A 22525-nucleotide genomic window follows, 5' to 3' on the forward strand; every position below is an offset into this window, starting at 1 on the left:
AATTTTGAGAAAGATTGGGGCTCGAGCTATTTTTTTTTTTTTTTTGATTATCGGGCCAGGGTCGGGCCAAAAACTTTTAAAATTTATCGGGCTGGGCCGGGCTTGGGCCAAGAATTTTGAAAAACTTATCGGGCCGGGCCGGGCTCGGGCCGAAAATCTCCAAAACTTTTCGGGCCCGGGCTGGGCCGGGCCTAGGTACGTTCGGGCTGGATTGGGCTCAGGCCGAAAAATTCGGCCCGTGCAGGTCTCTAATGTATAGACACCCGAGCAGCGTGTAAATTGAAAGACTTAAACTTGTTAAGTTATGCTAACATCATGCGCCACTCCTACTGGTTGCGACACGACATAGATGAGAATCGTCATATCTATCTTCAACCTTTTGGTGATCATATTAAGATGGTAGATGAAAAAGTTTCTAAAATCTGGATAATGGCATCCAAACGGAAAGATTAAGAACTATCACAAGTGTCGATCAATGGAGAAATCGCTTAAGCATACAGACGTAAAGCAGAAGGTAATTAGCGAAGAATTCGTACGAGTTGTGCAAATCTCTCTTTTCGGCATTGCAGCTTGTAAGTGTAGAGACTTGGACCAAAAAGGAGGTTTACACTAGAAAAGCCTACTTTTCACACTAGCGCGTAACTTTACACGACAATGACCCTTTGCATTAAGGGACCCATAGACGATCCACGGTTTGTGCAAACATCATGTTTGTACAAACACTGTGTTTGCGCAAACATTCGGCCATACACGGTTCAACTGTTTGCACAAACTTCAGTTCAATTTTGAGTTTGATCGGGTAAACATGTCCACTGAAGCAGTTTGTTTAGCGATAGTAATTGCTTGTGCTTTGGAAGCGGAAAGACCTGCGAAACCAAAACGGAAGAAGAGGGTGTGGATGAAAGAGTAGTTCAAGAAACGGTCTAAGTTTAGTCATCAAAATTTACGGTACCTACATGTACGTAATATCCGAACTTGAGATAAGTTCGACTGTGGACTACAAAAATTATTTACGAATGGATTCAACTACATGTGGTGAAATACTGGAAAATCGACTTTATTCCTCACTGACTCTCTATCTGCCTTCTAATCTATTTTCTTCATTTTAGCCACCAATTTCTCATACGCCGCATTTTTCAGATTCCTGTTTTTATAATCTTCACTCTTTACCTTCCACAGTTCAGGTAAATTTCGATAAACTTCAATGAATTCTCTCCAGAATTCTTGATTCCTATTCATTGACGCCATAGCGCCAGAAAGAGCATACTAGGCCTCTTACTCGGAAATAAAGCTCGTGTTTGCACAAACATGCCCATACACGGTCCACGTGTTTGCACAAACATCATGTTCGTGTAAACAATTTTTGAACGAGTTCGAGGTGGAAAAAGTTTTCACAAACGTTTGCGCAAACAGTTCATACAGCACCATACACGGTCAAATTGTTTGCACAAACAGCCTTGTTTGCACAAACCGTGGACCGTGTATCTGCCCTATTAGCCATTCGTAAAGTTGTCTTACTAAAAGACACAAAACAAAATAGTGTCACGTTTATCGTTTAACAATATACAAAAGCTCTGTATCGCACGAGAAACAGTTTTCACATGCACACTGAGCAAATGTCGCAGTCTAACAGCGCAGAAAAAATACCTCGTCCGCCAGGTTTTACTCACAAACACCGCTCTACCTCATTTCACATTCTCCTTTATTTCCGAAATGTCAATCAAGACATGCTGCACGATAATACCCAAAAATATGACACATCTATGCATCGAACAAAACAAAAGAAGTACGTCATTGCAAGGAACATAGACAAAAGAAAGAAACCGGCGGGAAATCGAAACAAAACTTACAACTCTTGCTTGTTTATATGCGATGGGGTAATTTAAAAAATCAACTAATTTAGGAGGCACATAGTCCCTAAATAATACTTTATTAGAGCTTATTTAGGCATTTGAAACACTAGATGAATGTACACATACATACAACTAAAAACGAAGAAGAGGAATTCATATGAGTTTAATATTTCAAGAAATCATCGTTTTACTGGAACTTCAAGATATTTTAGGGAAATCAAGCAGGTGTTCTAAAAATCTCTATTTGTGTGTGTGTGCGTATGTGTGTATCCGTATTACTCATAATCGAAAATCGACAAAAAGTTCTTGTTTCGACCCACCCTATTTCACATCACAAGAACAAAATCCAAAAATAAAGAAGGTGGGCGTTCATTTAATAAAAATAAAGAAGGTGGGAAAGTGGGCGTTCATTTAACATTCATTAATTGACCTTTCAAATAAAATTCTAAAAATTTTAATTACCAGAAAGCACATATCTTTCTAATTTCTATTCAAATAAATTAATATGAGATCATATTACATTATTATAATGGACTAATATAAAGAGCATTCCATATAGAGAGTCACCAACAAAACTGCATTCCGTTCTTTACATATTCTACATATGTGTTCAAATTAATAGACTCATGCCCGAAAAATGCAAAATTGATGTAGGAGTCCTAATTTCAGAGTTCTAGAACAATTAATTTAATGGTTAAACCACCAATATAGGATCCTTCATTTGTTTGCCGCACAGTTGAAGTGGTGATATCACCGCTAAACAGCAGATGGTATTAGTGAGGGGGGGAGAGGATTCTGAAAGTGGTAATTCAGATGTAGATAGCTATTGTGGTTCCTATCAAGTTACAGTCTGAAGTGTTGTGAGTAGGTAAGGGGAGCATATCTAAAGAAAATGGTAATTAGTTTTTCTAATTGAACTCATGAAAGAGTATGACGTATGTAATGACTGCAATTATTTTGGCTTGATAACGCGTGGCAGATGGTGCCGCTGGCGCCATTACTGTCTGGTTATGCCGCGACTTTCCTTTATACTTTTGCCGCTCGCCAAAAACCTCACGAAAATGGTAATTAGTTTTTCTAATTGAACTCATGAAAGAGTATGACGTATGTAATGACTGCAATTATTTTGGATTGATAACGCGTGGCAGATGGTGCCGTTGGCGCCATTACTGTCTGGTTATGCCGCGACTTTCCTTTATACTTTTGCCGCTCGCCAAAAACCTCACGAAAATGGTAATTAGTTTTTCTAATTGAACTCATGAAAGAGTATGACGTATGTAATGACTGCAATTATTTAGGATTGATAACGCGTGGCAGATGGTGCCGTTGGCGCCATTACTGTCTGGTTATGCCGCGACTTTCCTTTATACTTTTGCCGCCCGTCCGCTTTGTATATTACCGACTGCTGCGTTGTATTGAACGTTAGTTTTTCGCTGGCGCCATTACCGTTGCGCCGCCCGCTTTGTATATATGCCGCTCGGTAGCCGTGGACGCTAATGGTATTTTGCCACACTTTATTTGTTTATACAATATTTTAACTTAAGTAATAAGACAGGTTACCTTTGATATTACCACTGATGTTCTTTGACGTAGCACTCTGATGACACATGAACCGCACAGATCGTGGTTTTATGATTCCGGAGTTTTTTTTTTTTTTTAATTTTAATTATTTGTAGAATGAACCTGATTTTTTCCGAACAACTTAGAATTATTTATTGTTACAATAACATTTTCATATATTATAGTAACTTTTAGTTTTCTTTACTGAAAGAAAATCAAAGACAAACCAGCTATGCATCTTTTTTATGTGCTAATACTTTCGAAGATAAATTTCTCTTTGCGTATAAGGAGGTGCTGATATCATGTGGCAGATATTTGTACTACAATGACTTGGAGAACTTGATAGCATATATGACCTGTTTGAAATGAACCCTTAGCGATGGGTTTTGTGTGATTGTAGCGGGATATTCGTTGTTACTGGAAATTTGGAACTCACCCTTGAAACCATGTGGATCATATTTATTTTTAAAATGTCATTTACCTCTAATTGAAATACAGCTTGTTGAAATATTATTTTTGATGCTTGTGTCTATTTTGATGTACACAAGAACTATAAAGTATTTTTGAAATGAGGACTGTTGACGAGTTATAAATGTAGACAATATCTGATTAATAGCCACAGCTGTTGTAATAAATACATGCTTTGATTTCTAGTGCTATTTTCTGAACCTCTATGGGACTTTCTCCTATAGATGATATTATCTGCAGTGATGGCCCAATGAGTGATATTATCTAAAGAACCACTTTATGGCGACTCTTTAGATATTTTAAGATTTACTTATGTGAAGATATTTATGTCTGTAAGGCGCCTCTAATTGTGTACTAATAGACGATTTGAAAAGGAAGGGCCACTAAAGGTTACTTTGATGGAATGCTAGTTAAGGAAAGAAAGTGCGATGTATACTGGGGTCATTATTTACAGAGGTTATTGCCATGTAATCAGTAAACGGTTTCCACAATTTTCTCTTTTAAGTGCAATCTTATTTTGGAATAACATGCTGGCTAGAAATAAAATAAATAAATTGGTTAACTGTTTGCTTAACCCAAAAACTAGGACAAGGCAGGAGACTGACCCCCTCATTTATTATATCTGATGAAAATGCATGAGGAAATCAGATTTTATCTTTTTTTTAAAAAAAAAAAAAATAAGCATACCGGTAGAAAGCTGAAAGATATTTTGTAACTAATCATAGATAGGAGAAGGGAGGGCAGGTAAATGAACTTATGCTTTGACGGAATTGAAGAACTTTATAAATACATGACCGACTATAGCCGTTTTATTATTTGTGTAGTACTGCGCTTGGTATAGAGAAGATTTATTGTGTGGTCGTATTAGAATTTATTGGTGTACTAGTTTGGTGTTTGATTTCTGCAGATAGGTGTATTGACATTGAAGATTGTTTTAGCGCTTATGCAGAATTAAGGTAAGAAAACTTTAGCTAATTTTATACATAGAAAATATAGAATTAAATATTGCAAAGATTGATTGATTCATGAAATTGATATTTCATTTTAAACTTTGTTTTATTAAAAAAGATTTGTTTCACTATGTTGATTGTACTTAAGTTTGAGTTTATAGACCTGTTTAGCACCGATTTTTTTTTTAATGAAACGAACAAACTAATAAACAATGGAAAGCAGAGTTGAATACTGCTTTGTAGGAATAAAAGAATTAATTGCCGAAGGCACATACGCTAAAAAGTTTAGCAGTAAAGAAGCTCTATTATTATTATTATTATTATTATTATTATTATTATTATTATTATTATTATTATTATTATTATTGAGTTGGAATTTTGCTCATCTTGAGCTTAATTTCAAACTTGTTTTCCGTTTTGGAGATTTTTTGTATTTCATTATTGTGCAGTACAGAATTTGAATCAAAGTTGTAGGAAACATTATTTGTTGAAGTGATTTATTGGAGTTTAGTAGTGTGAAATGCGTATTTATCACGTTGATGTTTAAGGTTTTCTAACTAGGAATCAATTTGAGATTATATATATAAAGAAAATCCTTCGTTTTGCGAAAAAAGGATTAATTGCAAGAATATTATCTTATTTGGTTGTTTTTCAGTGCCTTTATTATTATTACGTTTGTTTTCCTTATTTTGTAATATGACCATTAAATTGTGATGTCAAGTCTAGTGAATTACATTTAGGATGTTTCCTTATAGTCATCGAATACTAAACTTTTTATTGTTGATTTTACATACCAATAGTATAAAGTATTGCCTTTATATGAAATGGGGTATTGCCAATGTTACAGGAATTGCTGCGTGACAGAATAATTAAGTTTAAAGGGTTTGAATTCTAAAATTTTATGCGTATCCAGCGAGTTGGTAGCAGTAAAAAAATAAAGAGTGTCCAGCTAGGGACAAGTCATGAGATGTAATTGTAGAATAATTTCCATTAACATCTAGATGCTTTACGCCGCATAATGAGAGGAGTCTACGCTTATTGACCGTAATGTTATTTTTTATGTTAGCCTTGTAATTGAATTTTATTTTCCCACTTAGATTATTTGGATTATGACTCACCGAAAATGTACTTTTTCAATTTTACGGTTATTGAGTAAAATTACGTTTAAAGTCCAAGATAATACATAGAGTTCATTTAGAACTGTGGCTATATGAAGTATAGCTTAGCGTTGCTTCCTCATTGGTGGGTTTCCCACAACTAGGACGTGTATGTTAATTGATTAGTAAGGAACAAGCTTTATTATTATTTGTAACAGCTAGGCTATAGGAGACATGGACCTATATTTTATTATATTCGTGAACCATATGAAGTAACATGGGGGACCCCCCACCATGCTAAAGCCGTATATGATACTCCGAGAAAGCTTAATACTTTATAGATGTTATCTCTTTTGGACACATATAAAATTAAATTTTATGGGGAGGAGCTTAAATGAAAGTAGAAATTGCGTAGAGCGAAATAACAGTTTTTAATTTATTGTATGTCATAGAGTGAAGCAAAGCGAATAGATTTATAACTGATGTAATAGCGTAATACAGTTAATATTGACACTTAACGACATTGGATAGAGTGTATAAACTAAGTTATTACTTTTTTAATGGGTGGCGAAACATAAGTTTTAAAGTTATGGCTATTTGAGACATGAACCTCCAACGGTGTAATTATATGAGGTATATATTATTGAATTAGTAGCGCCGCTTTGTTTGGTTTGAGATTCTAAAGACTGTTAGTAATTTTAAAAAACGGACGGCACACACGTTTTTTTTTTTAAGTTTTGGAGAACAAATTTAAAGAATTCTCTCACTTTGTTTACTGCATTATAATGTTTTAAGTCACTTGAGGAAAAACTAACACTTATAATGATTTGAGGAATAATTCCGACTTTTTGCAATTATAGTTGCTAAGTTATGAAGGAAATGGTGGTTATTTTGATCCATTAAAATAGATAGAACCTCGAAAAAATCTATGGACATTGTTATAATGCCCTAACTTGCCTTTGAAGTAAGCACTCTATCACTGATTTCCCCACAATTAAAGAAATATAGGAAATATTTTGGTATGAGGACAAATTGATTAATACTAAGACTATATAAAGGAGTAGTTGTACTGATTTGGTATTTAGATTAATTACATTGTATTTTAGTTTGTAGATTACATTTTTATTAAGAAATAATGATGATTACAGGGTCCGTAGACACATTTTTAGATACAACGAGCTATAGTACTCTTGAATTTTGTTTGTAGCGTATTATTTGACTTTATTGAAACTAATATTTCCCGAAACTAAATTTGATTTTTTTTACTCGATTGAGTTTCAATATTATTATTGGAAACATAATTTTATATTAGAATTATCAAATTAGCTATTAGTTCCGTATTTGTGTAAAATTAAGTTGAACAGTATACATAAATTGCGTTTTTACAGTCTTGTTTACAGTAATATTTGAATATTAGCGTACCCGATTTGTTTTATATCTATTTTCGTTTGATAATACAAATGAGAAATCGTTTAGATGGACAAAAAAATTTAAATGAAATTTCTTAATTAACAAATAGAGTCTTTAGCTTCCTTAAAATATTTGATGCCGGCGAGAAATGTTATAGCACTCCTCAATACTTGTAAGGTTGATTAGTGGGATGTTCAGGACAATACTCAGAAATACGTATAGAATTGGAATTGAGAATTTTAGATTTTCTAGGCTACCTTGGATAATGACTTATTTGAGCACATGCCGAAACTTGTATATTTTGACATTTAAAATGCTTAGCGTACACCGGGTTTAACTATATAGGGAACGATACCAAACATATTTAATAGAAAAGTGCCTGAAATGTTATGTAGACTAGATAAGCACTTATGTACCACTGAGTTGCATACAGCCAGGGATACTATCATATTTCAACTTATTCTTTGAAATTTACTATTATAATTAGATGACATATTTTAGTTTAGCGTCCCATAATTATGACTTTCGTAGAATACTCACCAATTTTCTTTCAAATGTAAGCCAAAGGTGGGGTGGGGTCCCACCACAATTTATATAAGATTTAAAATTGTTATGACCGGACATGGACACTAAGACCGGACACTAAGATTGGGGCAGAGGGAAATTTTGTATGTACTTGTTAAAGAATCAGTATCTTTCAGTTTATGGTGATTATGAGAAAATGAAAAAATGAAATGAAATTTTTGAGTCCCACGGTTATGCCGGTTAGGCTAAAGAAGACGGTGATTATTTTTATATTCTCCTAATAAATTAGTCGGAGCAAATTGTATTTTCGAACTTGCAAAATAAATCGTTTGCTGTGCAAACTCGTTGTTAAAAATAAGGTGTTTGAACTAAATATGGGAGCTAAAATAAGCTCTTAAAAGTATATAGTAAGTAGGAGGAAACGGGAGAACTCCCGAGAAAAAAAACCCATGGACACGGTGTTATCCACCACAAACTTACTTAGCCTGGTATTGAACCCGGGACCCCAAACACCAAAGGTGAACGCTTTACCACTTTTTTTTAAACTTCCTGACTTATTTCCTACTTTAACCACTTTTCAAACTACTAGACACGACAGGGACACGAACACAGAAACATCGAGGACAGTTAAAATTTCACCCTTGCTACTACAGAGGGACACGAACCCCCAATTGTCTTTACCTCACAATTATCAGCCTAACGCCTCAGACCGTTCGGCTACACCCACCGGCTCACTGAACCATCGCGGTTCCTTATGAGAAATGATTTTTATATTGATTTGCTTTACAAAGAAAGCTGTTGAAATAGTATATAAAAAAGTGGCAGGAAACCCACGATTACGCTGATTGTTTACTACAATTTATACAAAACACTTGTTTTTGTCATGAGAACGCTACAGGGAGCCAAGAATTCATAGCACTGCCCCCAACAATTTTACTATTGAGTATGCTATACATTCGAGTTAAATGGACGCAATTTTAACTATAAGTAGGATACGCGTTTAATTAGAAGATTTTAATATAATCAGAGGCGGAAGAACTGTACGGTGTTAATATTCGTGAAAGTATGAGGAGTACTCAATATGAATAATAGAAGCAGAAACACTTGTTTCAGTTCAATGTGAATAGTATTGTTCAAGACACTGCCACATGTGAAACTAAGAAAAAATCGGTTCATTATTTGTCCAACTTATATTTGCAGATAGGACCAAGTTATTGATTTTGTTAGAGAATATAACTGATATATTGTAAAGACTCATTTTCAAGCTTACCAATAATAATGATTAAATTTAGGCATCCCTTTTTTCTTATAGTCACTAATTTAGTTCAATGTAGAATTGCCTACTCTGGACCCCTACATTAGATAAATGCTTACCCAATGAGAGTCAGCGTATATGGAACCTCAATGTATATGTAACAGAAAGTATCTAATTAAAAGTAAATCTGTATTAGTTGAGGCCACTGTTCTTAAGTAACTAAGTTCTGAATTACAGATACTTTATATATGTAAAAACACACGATCGTTGAAGCTGCATGAACTCCTATTATTACTACAACTATTGCTACTCCTACTAGTATTCTACCCGTACTACCATTGCTACTACTACCCCCTACTACTAGTACTACTACTATTGCTACTACTACTACTACCGACTACTAGTACTGGCATCACTATTGCTACTAATACTCTATCAGCACTACCACTACTAATACTATCGACTACTACTACTATTAGTACTACCACCACTACTAATACTATCGACTACTAGTATTACCACTGTTAGCCACTACTGCTATTAGTATTCTACCACTACTACTACTACTACTAGTAGTATTACCACTGCCACAATTACTACTGCTACTAATACTCTATTAGTACTACTACTACTACTACTACTACTATTATCGCTACTTCCGCTACTACTACCACTACTATTACTACTATTACTACCGCTACTACTACTCCTATTGGTTGTATGTAAACTATCGAATATCGGCTACTACTTGTTGCTTTGTGGTTATTTCTTTATTCCGCTTGTAATCTAACCTTCTTTCTTCTACTATCATGTAAACTTTTGTATGTATACCTCTTTTTTTTCTTTCTTTGCCTGTATGCCCTTTTTTTCTAATCAAAGTTTCTTTTCTTTGTGTTTCTCTTTAACTATTTTTACCTATTTGCTCTATGTGGAATGCTATTAGATTTCTATTTCACCTTTTGTACTATTTGTACCTATTTCTATTTTACTCCTTTGTTGATCAGCTTCTAAATTCTCCGTTTCTTTTGTTGGTTTATGTCTATTGAATTTTTTTTCTTTTTTCATGTATGTCTATCTCTTTTTATAGAATAATATGATGAAGTAGATAAAAGCTAAGTAAAGTTCCTTTAACAAGCCTTCTCTTACAGATTAGTATCTTCTCTTGCTTGAGTTTGACTCCTTTTTATGTAACCTAAGCTATTCCAACTTATTGTGTGCTACCCTAATTTTGATGGCGTTCAAATTAAATTTTACATAAATTACGTCCTGATCCGCTCTTTCTTTGGTATCTTTTCAACTATGCTAACATATTTTTGCTTCTGCCCACTCACCTTTACTTGTTATGTAATATATCTGTCCTTTGTTTCATGGTATGGATCGATAAATATTTTCTTTTGTTTGTGTACTACATGATTTCCTCTTTTACTTTGCTGCCGCTACTTTTATTCCTGCGGATATTGTACTTTCTAATGTGAACTAAATTTAATTTATTGTATTTGTGCTTTGCCTCATTCGTCAACTGTCAATGTCCTACAATACTTAATAAATGCCAATACGGCCATGATCTGAATAATTTGTTTTGAATTATTTTAAACTTTAAGATCTTGTCCCCAACTAACCTTTAACTAACTAACTAACTAACTTTATGGAACCCGGAGGTTCACAGAAGCTCTCCACTGACTTCTATTCATGCATCAATTTTTACTTTGTATTCCAATCTCTGCGAGATCCATCTTAATATTCTCCTTCCATTTGCGCCTAGGACTTCCTAATGGTTGTTTTCCGACTGGTCTTCCAGTCAAGAGTTTGAAAGCGTTCTTCCATTTTAGCTAGATGATTTACCCGCCTAATCCTCCTAGACTTGACGATTCTAACAATGTTGGGTAAAACCATATAAATTATGTAGTTCCGCCATTTTTTCCATTTCCAAGGACTGAATATTCGTCTCAGGATCTTGTTTTCAAATACTTTTTAGTTTATGTTCTTCCCTCAGAGTAAGTGACAGTGTTTTGCAGCCATACAAAACAACAACTAAGCTTTAAATGTTTCCTAAACTCTAAACTTAAGCTCATGTCCTGCTTTTACTTGGTAACTAATTAGTTCGCTAGTTCTTAATGCTAAACCAGTATCATGCTTTTAACTATTGCATACTCAAGTTTATGTTCCTATCCTGAACTAAGCTTAAGCTATTTGAAAAGTTTTCTGTCTCCCTGTTTGCTATTATATGTCTGTTACCAATTCTATTGTTAGATGTCTCTTAGAATTTCCAATTGTGCTCCTCTTTCTAGATGATTTTAAGACTGGTGTATGGGTTCCTTATTGTGTTAGCATTATATATTTCTTAAAATGGTTGCTTGGTATTCTATTGTGTTTAGTATTTTCCTTGCTTGGATTTTTTGTTATTTGATATTATTAGCACTACTAGAAGAATTTCTTAACCTCCTTGAGTACTATTCTATTGCGTTTAGTATTTTTTCTTGCTTGGCTTCTACTGCTATTTACTATTATTAGCACTACTACTTGTATTTTTTCAAGATGTTTGTCTGTTATTCTATTATATCTTCTTTAACCTAACCCAAACTATTTGACAGTAGCTATCATATGTCTTTTATCTTTCTGTATATAGCAGAAGCTTTCTGTTTGTGTATAATCCAAATTTGATGTTTTGTCTTTATGCATGTTTTCTTCTTATGCCTGCCATTGTTTTTTCTTTGTATTGTTTTTTGTACTCTGTTTTCGTAGACGTTTTTTTATAAATGTTTCCTTTAAGTTTCTCGTAACTTATCAAAACTCCATTGACATCACCTGTATACCTTCCTAGTATCTTATAGTACTGATATTTGAAAATTTAATTCTAACAGAACCAAATGATTTATACATATTTCAGAAATATATATCTTTAGATACACTCAATATCATGCTCTTGTATCTTATATTAGGCATACCATATAGTATACTAACATATAAGATAGATATAGATATATCTCTAATATAAATATATATCGATAGATATAGTTATAGATAGATATAGATATAGTTATAGATATAGTTATGGGTAAATATAGATATAGTTATAGGTATAGATAGATAGATATAGATATATCGGTATTGTAAATATAGATATATAGTTATAGATAAATAGATATAGTTATAGATAGATAGATATAATTATAGATATAGATAGATATAGGCATAATTATATATAGATATATAATTATAGATACATATAGATATATATATATATAGATATATAGTTATAGATAAATAGATATAGTTATAGATAGATATAGATAGATATAGATATAGTTAGATATAAATATATAGTTATAGATAGATAAATATAGTTATAGATATAGATAGATATAGATATATAGTTAGGTATAAGGTTTTATACTACAACATATGTTCTAACACTTTTATGTTATATTTTAGGTTACCCTTTTGTGGCAATACCATTATTACTGGTGTACTACTAAAAGTATCGAGAAGTACCAACCAAAAGTACCAGAGGAGCAAGATATTTTCTGCTACCAAAGGTATGTTTTTTATTCCTTTGTACTTAAATAGACCAATTATGTTGCTGCAAGAATATTATTGAAAATAATACGAATTAGTAAAATATTTTAAAAACGAGTTTGTGTAACAAACGATTTATTTACAGTTTTGCAGCGTAGCTGCTCTGAGCTTGCTTAGCAAGCGAAATAATAAAAAAATAAGAAGTTTTCACAGAAAATGCTCCGTCAAAGTTAAGAAAAGTACATTAAAAGAACAAGTAGAAATAGTTAAACATATAAGAAAGAACATTGAAAGAACAAGTAGAAATAGTCAAACATATAAAAAAAGGAACATTGAAAGAACAAGTAGAAATAGTCAAACATATAAGAAAGAACATTGAAAGACCAAATAGAAATAGTCAAATATATAAAAAAGCAACATTGAAAGACCAAATAGAAATAGTCAAATATATAAAAATGGTTAGCTTAAGTTATGTTGAGTTAGTTTGATTAATCATTCTAATATTCATAGTATAGTTGTTCCGACTAATTTACAAGTTCTCAATTTTTATTATTTTCGAAATTATTTGTAGGTTCACAGGGTACCTGTTCTGAGCTTCTTATTTTAAAAACGAGCTTAGTTAGTATTTTCGAAACAAAGTTTCTCTTTTGAATTTGCTAAGCAAATGAACCAATAAAATAAAATAACACGAACCAATAAAATAATCACATGAAGTGTTCGAGTAATTTATTACGAGAGGTTAAATTAATAAGAACCAATTAAAATATGATTAGGAAAATAAATTACAAGTGTTACTTAGTAATGTTTCATTGTTTCAGGGCATCTAATTGGAGGTAACTACTTGGAGTAAAAGTGGCAGCGGAATTCAGAATTCCAAAGTATCAAATTTAACAGAAGTAAAGTAAGTATCATTGACAACATTTAATAGTTTGTAAGTTCACAGACTAGCTGCTTTGAGCTTGTGTAGCATGCAAATTAGTTTTGAAAGAATTATTTTGTATTATTTCATTTGTCATAGCGTGCATTATTTTGTAACATGCAGATTACTTTATGAAAGAATTATTTTGCATTACTTATTTCTTTGAGAGCGTGCATTTGTTTTGCACAACATAAAGTTTGTAACATGTTTCCGTTTACAACATGCATTTTCTTTTTTTGTTAACAGCTGATACATTTTTTTGTTAACAAATGTTAAATTTTTTGTTCACATGTAAGTTTTTAGCATACAGTCTTGTTAACACCACTTAAAATTTTTGTAGTATGCAACATAGTTAAATTTGTGCAAATTAATTTCTACAGTTTAGTAATACACATTTTCAAATTTTTATAATGTTTCATGTAAAGTAATATTGTCTTTCTTTATTATTACAGCATTCAAGTGTTTCATCCTCAACTGTGAATTTATCACTTCTCGACATCTAAGAACATTTAGATAAGGATTTCCTGTTTTCCAGCGGCGGTAAGTGTTCATATACATTTTTTGTTAACCTTTAAAACTTGTTAATAAATAGAAATAAAAATATTTGTTACTTACATAAATGAATTAATAAAAACAATATTTTAATCTAATGAAACTATAATATAAAGAGTATATAATTAAAAACATATTAACAAATAATTTTGAGTAAACTAACTTTACATGTGTTTAAGTACATAAACTTAATGAATATTTTAAGACCATGTAAAATTATATTTTCGTTTGCAACTCCTTTAAATTTTAATTACTTTTTTACATTTTTTTATTTTACAGTCAAAGAGTTTCATATGATGAAACGAATATATGAAAAATGTATTTTGCAATCAAAAAGTTTCATGTTAGATGTGAAAATTACATTTACACTTTTGCATTTTTTTATTTTACAATCAAAAAGCACCGTGTAAACATATAAAGAATTGCATTGCAAAATTTAATGTCATTTAAAAATAGACATTAACGTTTACAGGTAAAGTAAAACATAAAATTAACTGAACTTTCATTAGTAGTGCCTTATAAAAAATAGTTACAATAAATCAAAATTTACAAATTGAATAATAGAAAGTCACAAAATATTTATTAAATATATTAGTTTTCTTTGTTGATGCATTTCATTGAATACTGTAGAACAGTTATCATATTAATTATTTTATTTCTTCTTATTTTGTTTGTTAATTTAATATGCTTTCTCTAACTATACGTATTTTTAAATTTAGTAATTGATCTTTTAAATAATGATGCTTTTCCTAATATGATTTAATTATTTTAATTTTTGCTAATCCTATTTAATAAATTTTCTCTGTTGATTGGTGCTTAACTATGATTTGTAAGTAATCGAACTTTCATTCTAACCATACGTAATTTTTCTTAACTATAATTTGTAACAATTAACTATTTGAATGCTATTTGGAATAGAACTGCATTAACTAACTATCTTTAAAATCTGCTATTTCTATGTTATCATTTGTTTAATAATTGGTTTAATTAAATATGGGTTTCCTAACCTATGTGGATTAATTCAGTATATTCTTTAAATCTCTGCTATATTGTTTGTCTGATAAAGTTCTGATGCTTTGGGTCATAAAGTGTTCTAAACCTTTTGCTAACCTTGTTTCTTATTTGATTTTTTGCTAAATTGTTTCTTCTTTGATGTGTTTTGTTTACTATGTTATTTTTATTAATTTGTGTTTCTGTTTATTACTACTTGGATTTTTATTGCCAATGTTAATTTGAAATGATTTTTATTCTTTGGATTGTTCACATCAAATATGTTCAATTTTTTCAACTATTAAAATAATAATGTCCGTGAAAATTAAATATTCGGAAACATTCGATTAAATTCGGAAATCTTCGAAAATGACACATGACCTAAAATAATACATGTTTGTAAAATAACATTATTACTTTAGAAAATATTTTATGTCGTCTGGGTACGAGATTACAAACTAAATTATCTGGGTACGAGATTACAAACTGAACACGATTGGGTACGAAACTTTAAAGTAAGTGTATCTGGGTACGAGATTACAAACTAAATGCGTTTGGGTGCGAGATTACATTTCCGAAAGTATAAATAAAGCGCTGCAAGCCGCGGCGGTTCACTATAGAAGACGTTTCTGTTTGTACGTTGTGTGCTGCAATTGCAAAACAGTTAGATAAATATCACAGGATTTTGTCATTTAGTGTTATTGGAAACTGTGAGTGGATTTACCGGTTCTGTAAAGTGAAAAACTTGCGGAGTTATAGTTATCAGGATCTGTTGATAAACATTTAATTATATTTTCAATAAACAGTGTTAGTATAAGATTGATATTTTTCGGCATTCTTCGGCAAACTTCGGAAAATTTCGTTAATGTTCGGAAAACTTCGTGTGGAATTTACAATATTTTCGTGTATATAAGACAAGTAAAATTGAGCGGTCAGTCAGTAGTGAAGAATTATTGAAATTGTGAAGACGTTCCTGGTTTATACTACGTGGTGCAATTAGCCTGAAGAGAATTTTATTACGGCAAACTGTAAACTGGTGATAGCGGAAACTATTGAAGAATTTACCGATAAACTTAGAAATATATCTTCGGTAAACTGAAAGAAAAGTTACGAGAAGATTTATTATTATAGTTAACGGCAAATATTAGTGCAATTATCGATAAGCTTTCAAGTGTATTGTCGGTAAACCTAAAACTGAATTTGTGATTTACAAATATCGTTGTGCGTGAATAATACTGTGAATTTAACTTGAATATATATTGATAAATATACAGTGATATAATATTTAATTACAGATGGCTTCTACAGGTGTAAATGATCTAACCCAACTGTTAACCTTGGCCGAACGCTTTGGATTCGAGGCACCCGAAGTTACATTTTATACATGGAAAATGATATTAGAAAATTATCATTCCAAGGGGGTGCGTGTACGTAGTCCTGAATATGAACGATTTTTGCAAGCGCTATTTAGGCATTATGGGGTTGTTCAGGAAATTATTTTGGCAAGCTGTGAATCCGCTGCTGATATTTCTGATCTATATCAGTGCGGATTCTTTCGTGAGGATGATATAAAAAATCAGGCTTGTGAAAAGTTCAAGCAGTTGGTATTGGCAGGTAAGACAGATGGCTTATTTGCTGAAGCCGCTGCTGAACTATTAGGTGATCCTGTGAACTTAGCAGAATCAAGTTCTATGAGTTCTGGGGAACCTATAAACTTGCCAGGGCCAAGCTCTGCAAGTTCTGGGGAACCTATAAACTTAGTGGGATCTGGTTCTGTGAGTTCTAAAGATGTGCCTAAGACAATGGATGGTACGGGTGTGCCAAATTTTAAGATTGTAAGGAGTACATCCCGTAATTATGCGTACTTCGGGCTAAAGGGGACAGAGCTAACTATTAAGTGTATGGGTTCAAATGGAATCGAAGACCCAGAAAAATATATACGAAATCTGTTTGATTTTGTAATGACCCATACATTAAAGGATGTTGACAAGAACACCTTTGTTGGAATAACTATCGAGAGCACTGCCTCGAAGTTAAATAAACCAATTTATTTGTCATGGCGCAAAAAATCGGAATTAAACCCTGAGGTCCTCTTTTCCATAGTGGAAAATACCCTCAACAGTAATGAGGAGTTCCTAATTGGAGGTGACGTTACGTTTAAGGTACATACTGTGCATCTCCGAAAGGGAAGAGGAAGAAAACGTGAACGAACCATTAAGAAATATCTTCCATTGGGTGAGTTCTTGGAAGATAAATTACTTCCTATCGAAAAGGATGTATACTGCCTCCCAAAGAGTGTGATTCTGGGGATGGCAAGAGTTGATCAAAAATATGCTCAAGTATATGAATTGAAAAAGAACCCAAAACGGTTGATAAAACAGGCAAGGAAATTAACTATAAAACTAAGAATAAACGCTGCAGATCAAAATGGATGTACTCTAAATGACGTGAAAAAAATACAAAACCACCTTGCACCTAAGTACCAGATCATTGTGTACGAAAGAAATCAAATGACACGGGAATTTTATGTGATATATCCGGGGATTAATGGTGGTAAGCAAATTTACATTTTATATGAAGATAATCACTACCAACTGATAACTAGTGTACGTAAGCTTTTAGGAACCGACGGATTTTGTGATCATTGCTTGCAGGGGTACAATAAATCTGGTATTTTTCATAAGTGTGAATTTAAGTGCACATATTGTGAAAAGTACCACGAGCTATCGACCTCTGATATGCAACGAAAATGCGATGATTGCCATAGATTGTTTCCGACAAGTGAATGTTTTGACAATCACAAAGATGTAAGTGCCCGAGGCAAGAGTGTATGTGATACGGTTAGGGTGTGTGATGAATGTGGTGTTATGTTTGATTTGAGACGCCGGCATAATTCTGTGCATAAATGCGGGGAACGTTTGTGTAAATCATGCTATAAGCATGTTGAACGTGACCACGTATGTTATGTGCAGAACCAACAACTTACCCGGGTAGAAAAGTATTTGTATATAATCTTTGATGTAGAGACTATGCTTCTAGATATGAATACTGAGGACGAACAGGAGCATATAGTAAATCTTGTTTGCGCGCAATTGATTTGCTACAAGTGTAAGGGTAGCAGTTTAGACATACCATGCTTTGAATGTGGAAATGAAAATGGAAAACGTGAGTTTTCTTTTAAGAACATCGATGAGTTTATTAACTTTGTGTTAATATCTCGTCCGAAGTTCGAACGCACAATTGTACTGAGCCATAATGGATCACGCTATGATATCCATTTCTGTCTTAAAAATCTCATTGAAACCCAACATTTTACACCATCAATGACAATGACGGGGCACAAAATTACCGAGTTGCGGGTCGGTAATCATTTAATCTTTCGCGATACATTTCTTTATATGGGAGTGAAATTATCAAAACTCCCAAAATCATTAGGTCTTTCTGGAAATTTAAAGAAGGGAGATTTCCCATACTTGTTCAATACACCAAGTAATCAAAATTATGTAGGCAAAATTCCGGACATTAAGTATTTTAATCCTGAAAATCGTGCTCCGGAAGAACGACAACAATTAATCGCCTGGCACCAAGAACGTGCTGCAAGTGGCGAGCAGTATGACCTGCAAAAGGAAATGTTGGAGTATTGCAGCAATGATGTGAGAATTTTAGCAGAAGCGGTTATCAAGTTTTCGGATATGGTAGAGGAGAAAACTGGCGGAATCCAGTGTTTCATTTCATCCGGAACCATAGCCAGTCTTGCTATGCTTACATACTGCACTTTGTATTTACCCAAAGAGTCAATTGCGATTATTCCACCTCTTGGATTTGACTACCGCGATCGGCAAAGTGTAAAAGCTTTGCAATGGTTGCGGTATATGAGCAAAACAAGAGGTACTGTAATTCAACATTCAGGAAATGGAGGCGAAAGACGATTTGGAAAATACAAGGTGGATGGGTATGAGCCATCTAGTAATACTGTTTATGAGTTTCATGGGTGTTTTTTCCACGGGTGCCTAACCTGTTACCCTGATATGCGCTACGAACAGCTTGACGCATCCTCACCCCATCGTACAACCATGCAGCAAAAGTACGAAGCGACCACTATTAAATCCCAATATTTAAAAGAACGTAATTTCAACATTGTTGAGAAATGGGAGTGTGAATGGGATAACCAGGTGAAGTCCGACAAGTCCATTCAGGAGTTTATTAAAACTCAGTGTAATGATCTTGTTGATCATTTGGTTCCCAAGCACGGATTTAATGGCGGACGAACTGAATGCTTTAATGCCTTGTATGAATGTACTAATGAGGAGTATATTCAGTATCTGGACGTTACTAGTCTCTACCCCTGGGTAATGGCTCGTAAACCGTTGCCGGTGGGTGCGCCAAAAATTCATAGGGGGCCGGACTTTCCAGAAGTGGAAAGTATTCATGGTATAGTTAAATGTACCGTTTTGCCTCCAAGTGAATTATTCTTTCCGATCTTGCCATATGTTGCACATGGTCGATTACTTTTCGGTTTATGTCGCACATGTATGGAGGAAGAAAGTGTTAGCGAGTGTTTGCATTGTGAAAATGATCGTGCTATTACTGGCACATTCTGCACCCCAGAATTGCATAGAGCACTTCAAAACGGATATAAGATACTCAAAATAAAGGAAGTTTGGGAATTTAACCTGGTTGGCGGTGAGGAAGAAAATTCGCGTAGTCTGTTTAAAGACTACGTGAATTCTTTCCTTCAAATGAAGCAGGAGGCTTCAGGTTTTCCTGCCTCATGTCAAAGCGAAGGAGACAAACAAAAATACATTCAGGAGTATCATGCCCACGAAGGCATACAGTTAAATTACAATAATATTAGAACGAACCCGGGTCTGAGGTATATCTCCAAGATATTCCTTAACTCGCTTTATGGAAAATGGGGACAGAGAACCGATCTTCCACAATCAAAAGTCGTTGACACTCCGGAAAGACTTTTGACGTACCTGCTGTCACCGCAATACGAAGTACAAACAGTAACACCCATTGGTCAACGTCATCTCCTAATCACTTACAAAGACATTGAAAGCGAAAATAAACCATGGAAGTTTTCAAATGTCGTGCTTGCTTCGTTCATCACATCGTGGGCAAGACTTCGTCTTCATGACCTATTGACTGCTGTAGGGCCTGAAGCCATATTATATTGTGACACAGACAGCATTATGTTTATACAACAACGAAATAGAGAATCCAATCTTACAATCGGATCCTACCTGGGAGAACTAACTAATGAAGTACCAGAAGGGTGGGAAATCGATATGTTTATTGGATTAGGGGCTAAAAATTATAGTTACCGTATGAAAGAAATTGGGACGGGAAAATTTGATTATGTGTATAAAATTCGGGGTATCACTTTGGACAGTAAAACGCGGCAGGAAATTAATTTTGATCATTTTTACAAATTAGTTCAAAACAAAATTGAAAAAAAAGAGTTAAAGTTTCCAGGGAGGATTGTGCGTAAGGCTGGGTTTTCTATTGTCTCTAAAACACAGGTAAAGACACATCGTAAAGTAAATAATAAACGACAAAGACTAAACCCTGACAGTGAAACAGATTACCGTAGTATTCCATACGGTTATCGAAGGCAAAGTCTTGTTCTGTGAGGAGTATATGAATGAAAACAAGAGTGAATGTGTTGTAAATATGTAAATAGTATTGTAAATAATGTATATACAATAATTGTATGAATGGTAGGAAATGACTATGGCAATTCCGCAAAACATTGCTATACTGCCTCGGATATAGCATATAATTATTCACATCATTGATTTCTTTCTTGCATTCGCAAGTACTGGTTATTATACCATCTTTATAACATATCTGCACCCCTCACACCGCACCCTCATTTTGTAAATAATATATACAATTTGTAAAGATTTTTTCATATATTCTAAATAGTTTTTTTTATATATCGTAAATAGATTTTTCATATGTTGTAAATAGTTTTTTTATATATATATTGTAAATAGATTTTTCATATTGTAAATAGTTTTTTATATATTGTAAATACCATATTTCAAATAATAAATCACTTTTGTTAATCAAGTACAATCAATCAATATAACACTATATATATATTAATCAATTGTTATATATTTTACAATTTTTTTATATTTTTATTATATATCTACATTTTTTATTTGTATTATGTACATTCAATTTTTATTTTTATTATGTGTACATTTTAATTTTTATTATATATTTTACATTTTCATTTTATTATATTTACATTTTTTTATTTTTTTATTTTGCTATATAATTTTTGTCATTATTTTTACAATAAATTTTTTAAAACTATATTCCTGCCTTTAATTTCTACACCCTATAAAATTAAAAAGGTACTTAATGCAAAAAGTATGTGTATTCTGTATAAGATAAAGGAAGAATACATATGCTTCATATACTATTATATTAACTTATTTACGTACATTATACTAAAGTATGTGTATTCTGTATAAGATAAAGGAAGAATACATATGCTTCATATACTATTATATAAATTTATTTAGGTACAATGTACTAAAGTATGTGTATTCTGTATAAGATAAAGGAAGAATACATATGCTTCATATGCATAAAAATAGAGTATAGATAAAGGCACAATATTTATACTCTTCATAAAATTACAATATCAAATTCATATATTCACTCAATGAATTATTATTTTATTAAGTTTAATAATAATCTGAATCAAAAAAGCCAACCGAGGTTATAAATATATCCTAAAACAGGAAATTACAAAATGCGGTATCGCAATATTTGTTTGCTCGCTCAACAAGTTCTTCTACGTCATAAAAAGATTGTCATCATCAATAAAGCAGTGGCAGCAACCAGGAAATAGCCAGCAAAATAGCGGGCATGTCATCAAAGGTAAGTACACTTTCTCTTCTTACTTAAGTCACAATATTAAATAAATATACAAAGTGCGCCGAAAATACCATTAGCGTCCGTGGCTGTCGGGCAGGCGACAAATATACAAAGGGGGCGGGGCTAAAAAACTCGCGACAATAATGGCGCCAGCGAAAAACTAACGTTCAATACAACGCGGCAGTCGGTAATATACAAAGTGTGCCATTATCTATAAAAGAAAAATACCATTAGCGGCCACGGCTACCGAGCGGCATATATACAAAGCGGGCGGGCGGCAAAAGTATAAAGGAAAGTCGCGGCATAACCAGACAGTAATGGCGCCAACGGCACCATCTGCCACGCGTTATCAATCCTAAATAATTGCAGTCATTACATACGTCATACTCTTTCATGAGTTCAATTAGAAAAACTAATTACCATTTTCGTGAGGTTTTTGGCGGGCGGCAAAAGTATAAAGGAAAGTCGCGGCATAACCAGACAGTAATGGCGCCAACGGCACCATCTGCCACGCGTTATCAATCCTAAAT

General features: G+C 33.1%; 2 protein-coding genes across 4 annotated transcripts in view; one reads left to right on the forward strand and one right to left on the reverse strand.

The window, feature by feature from the left end:
• LOC145680644 (polyglutamylase complex subunit TTLL1-like) overlaps positions 1 to 22525 on the reverse strand; it is a 90066-nt gene that overhangs the window by 4899 nt on the left and 62642 nt on the right. The gene's annotated exons all lie outside the window — the stretch shown is intronic.
• Positions 4709 to 21187, forward strand: LOC145680643 (uncharacterized). Its single transcript, XM_081751345.1, has 5 exons — positions 4709 to 4837; positions 12551 to 12654; positions 13453 to 13535; positions 14006 to 14093; positions 16391 to 21187. Exon 5 carries the CDS (start codon positions 16391 to 16393, stop codon positions 20729 to 20731), a length of 4341 nt encoding a protein of 1446 aa, XP_081607471.1. The 5' UTR covers positions 4709 to 4837; positions 12551 to 12654; positions 13453 to 13535; positions 14006 to 14093; the 3' UTR covers positions 20732 to 21187.

This window comes from Thermobia domestica, chromosome 3, assembly GCF_964235325.1.
Source record: "Thermobia domestica chromosome 3, izTheDome1.hap1.1, whole genome shotgun sequence".
Lineage (NCBI taxonomy): Eukaryota > Metazoa > Arthropoda > Insecta > Zygentoma > Lepismatidae > Thermobia > Thermobia domestica.

Coding starts and splice junctions, on each gene's coding strand:
- LOC145680643 (XM_081751345.1), top strand. CDS start 16,391: ATGGCTTCTACAGGTGTAAATGATCTAACCCAACTGTTAACCTTGGCC.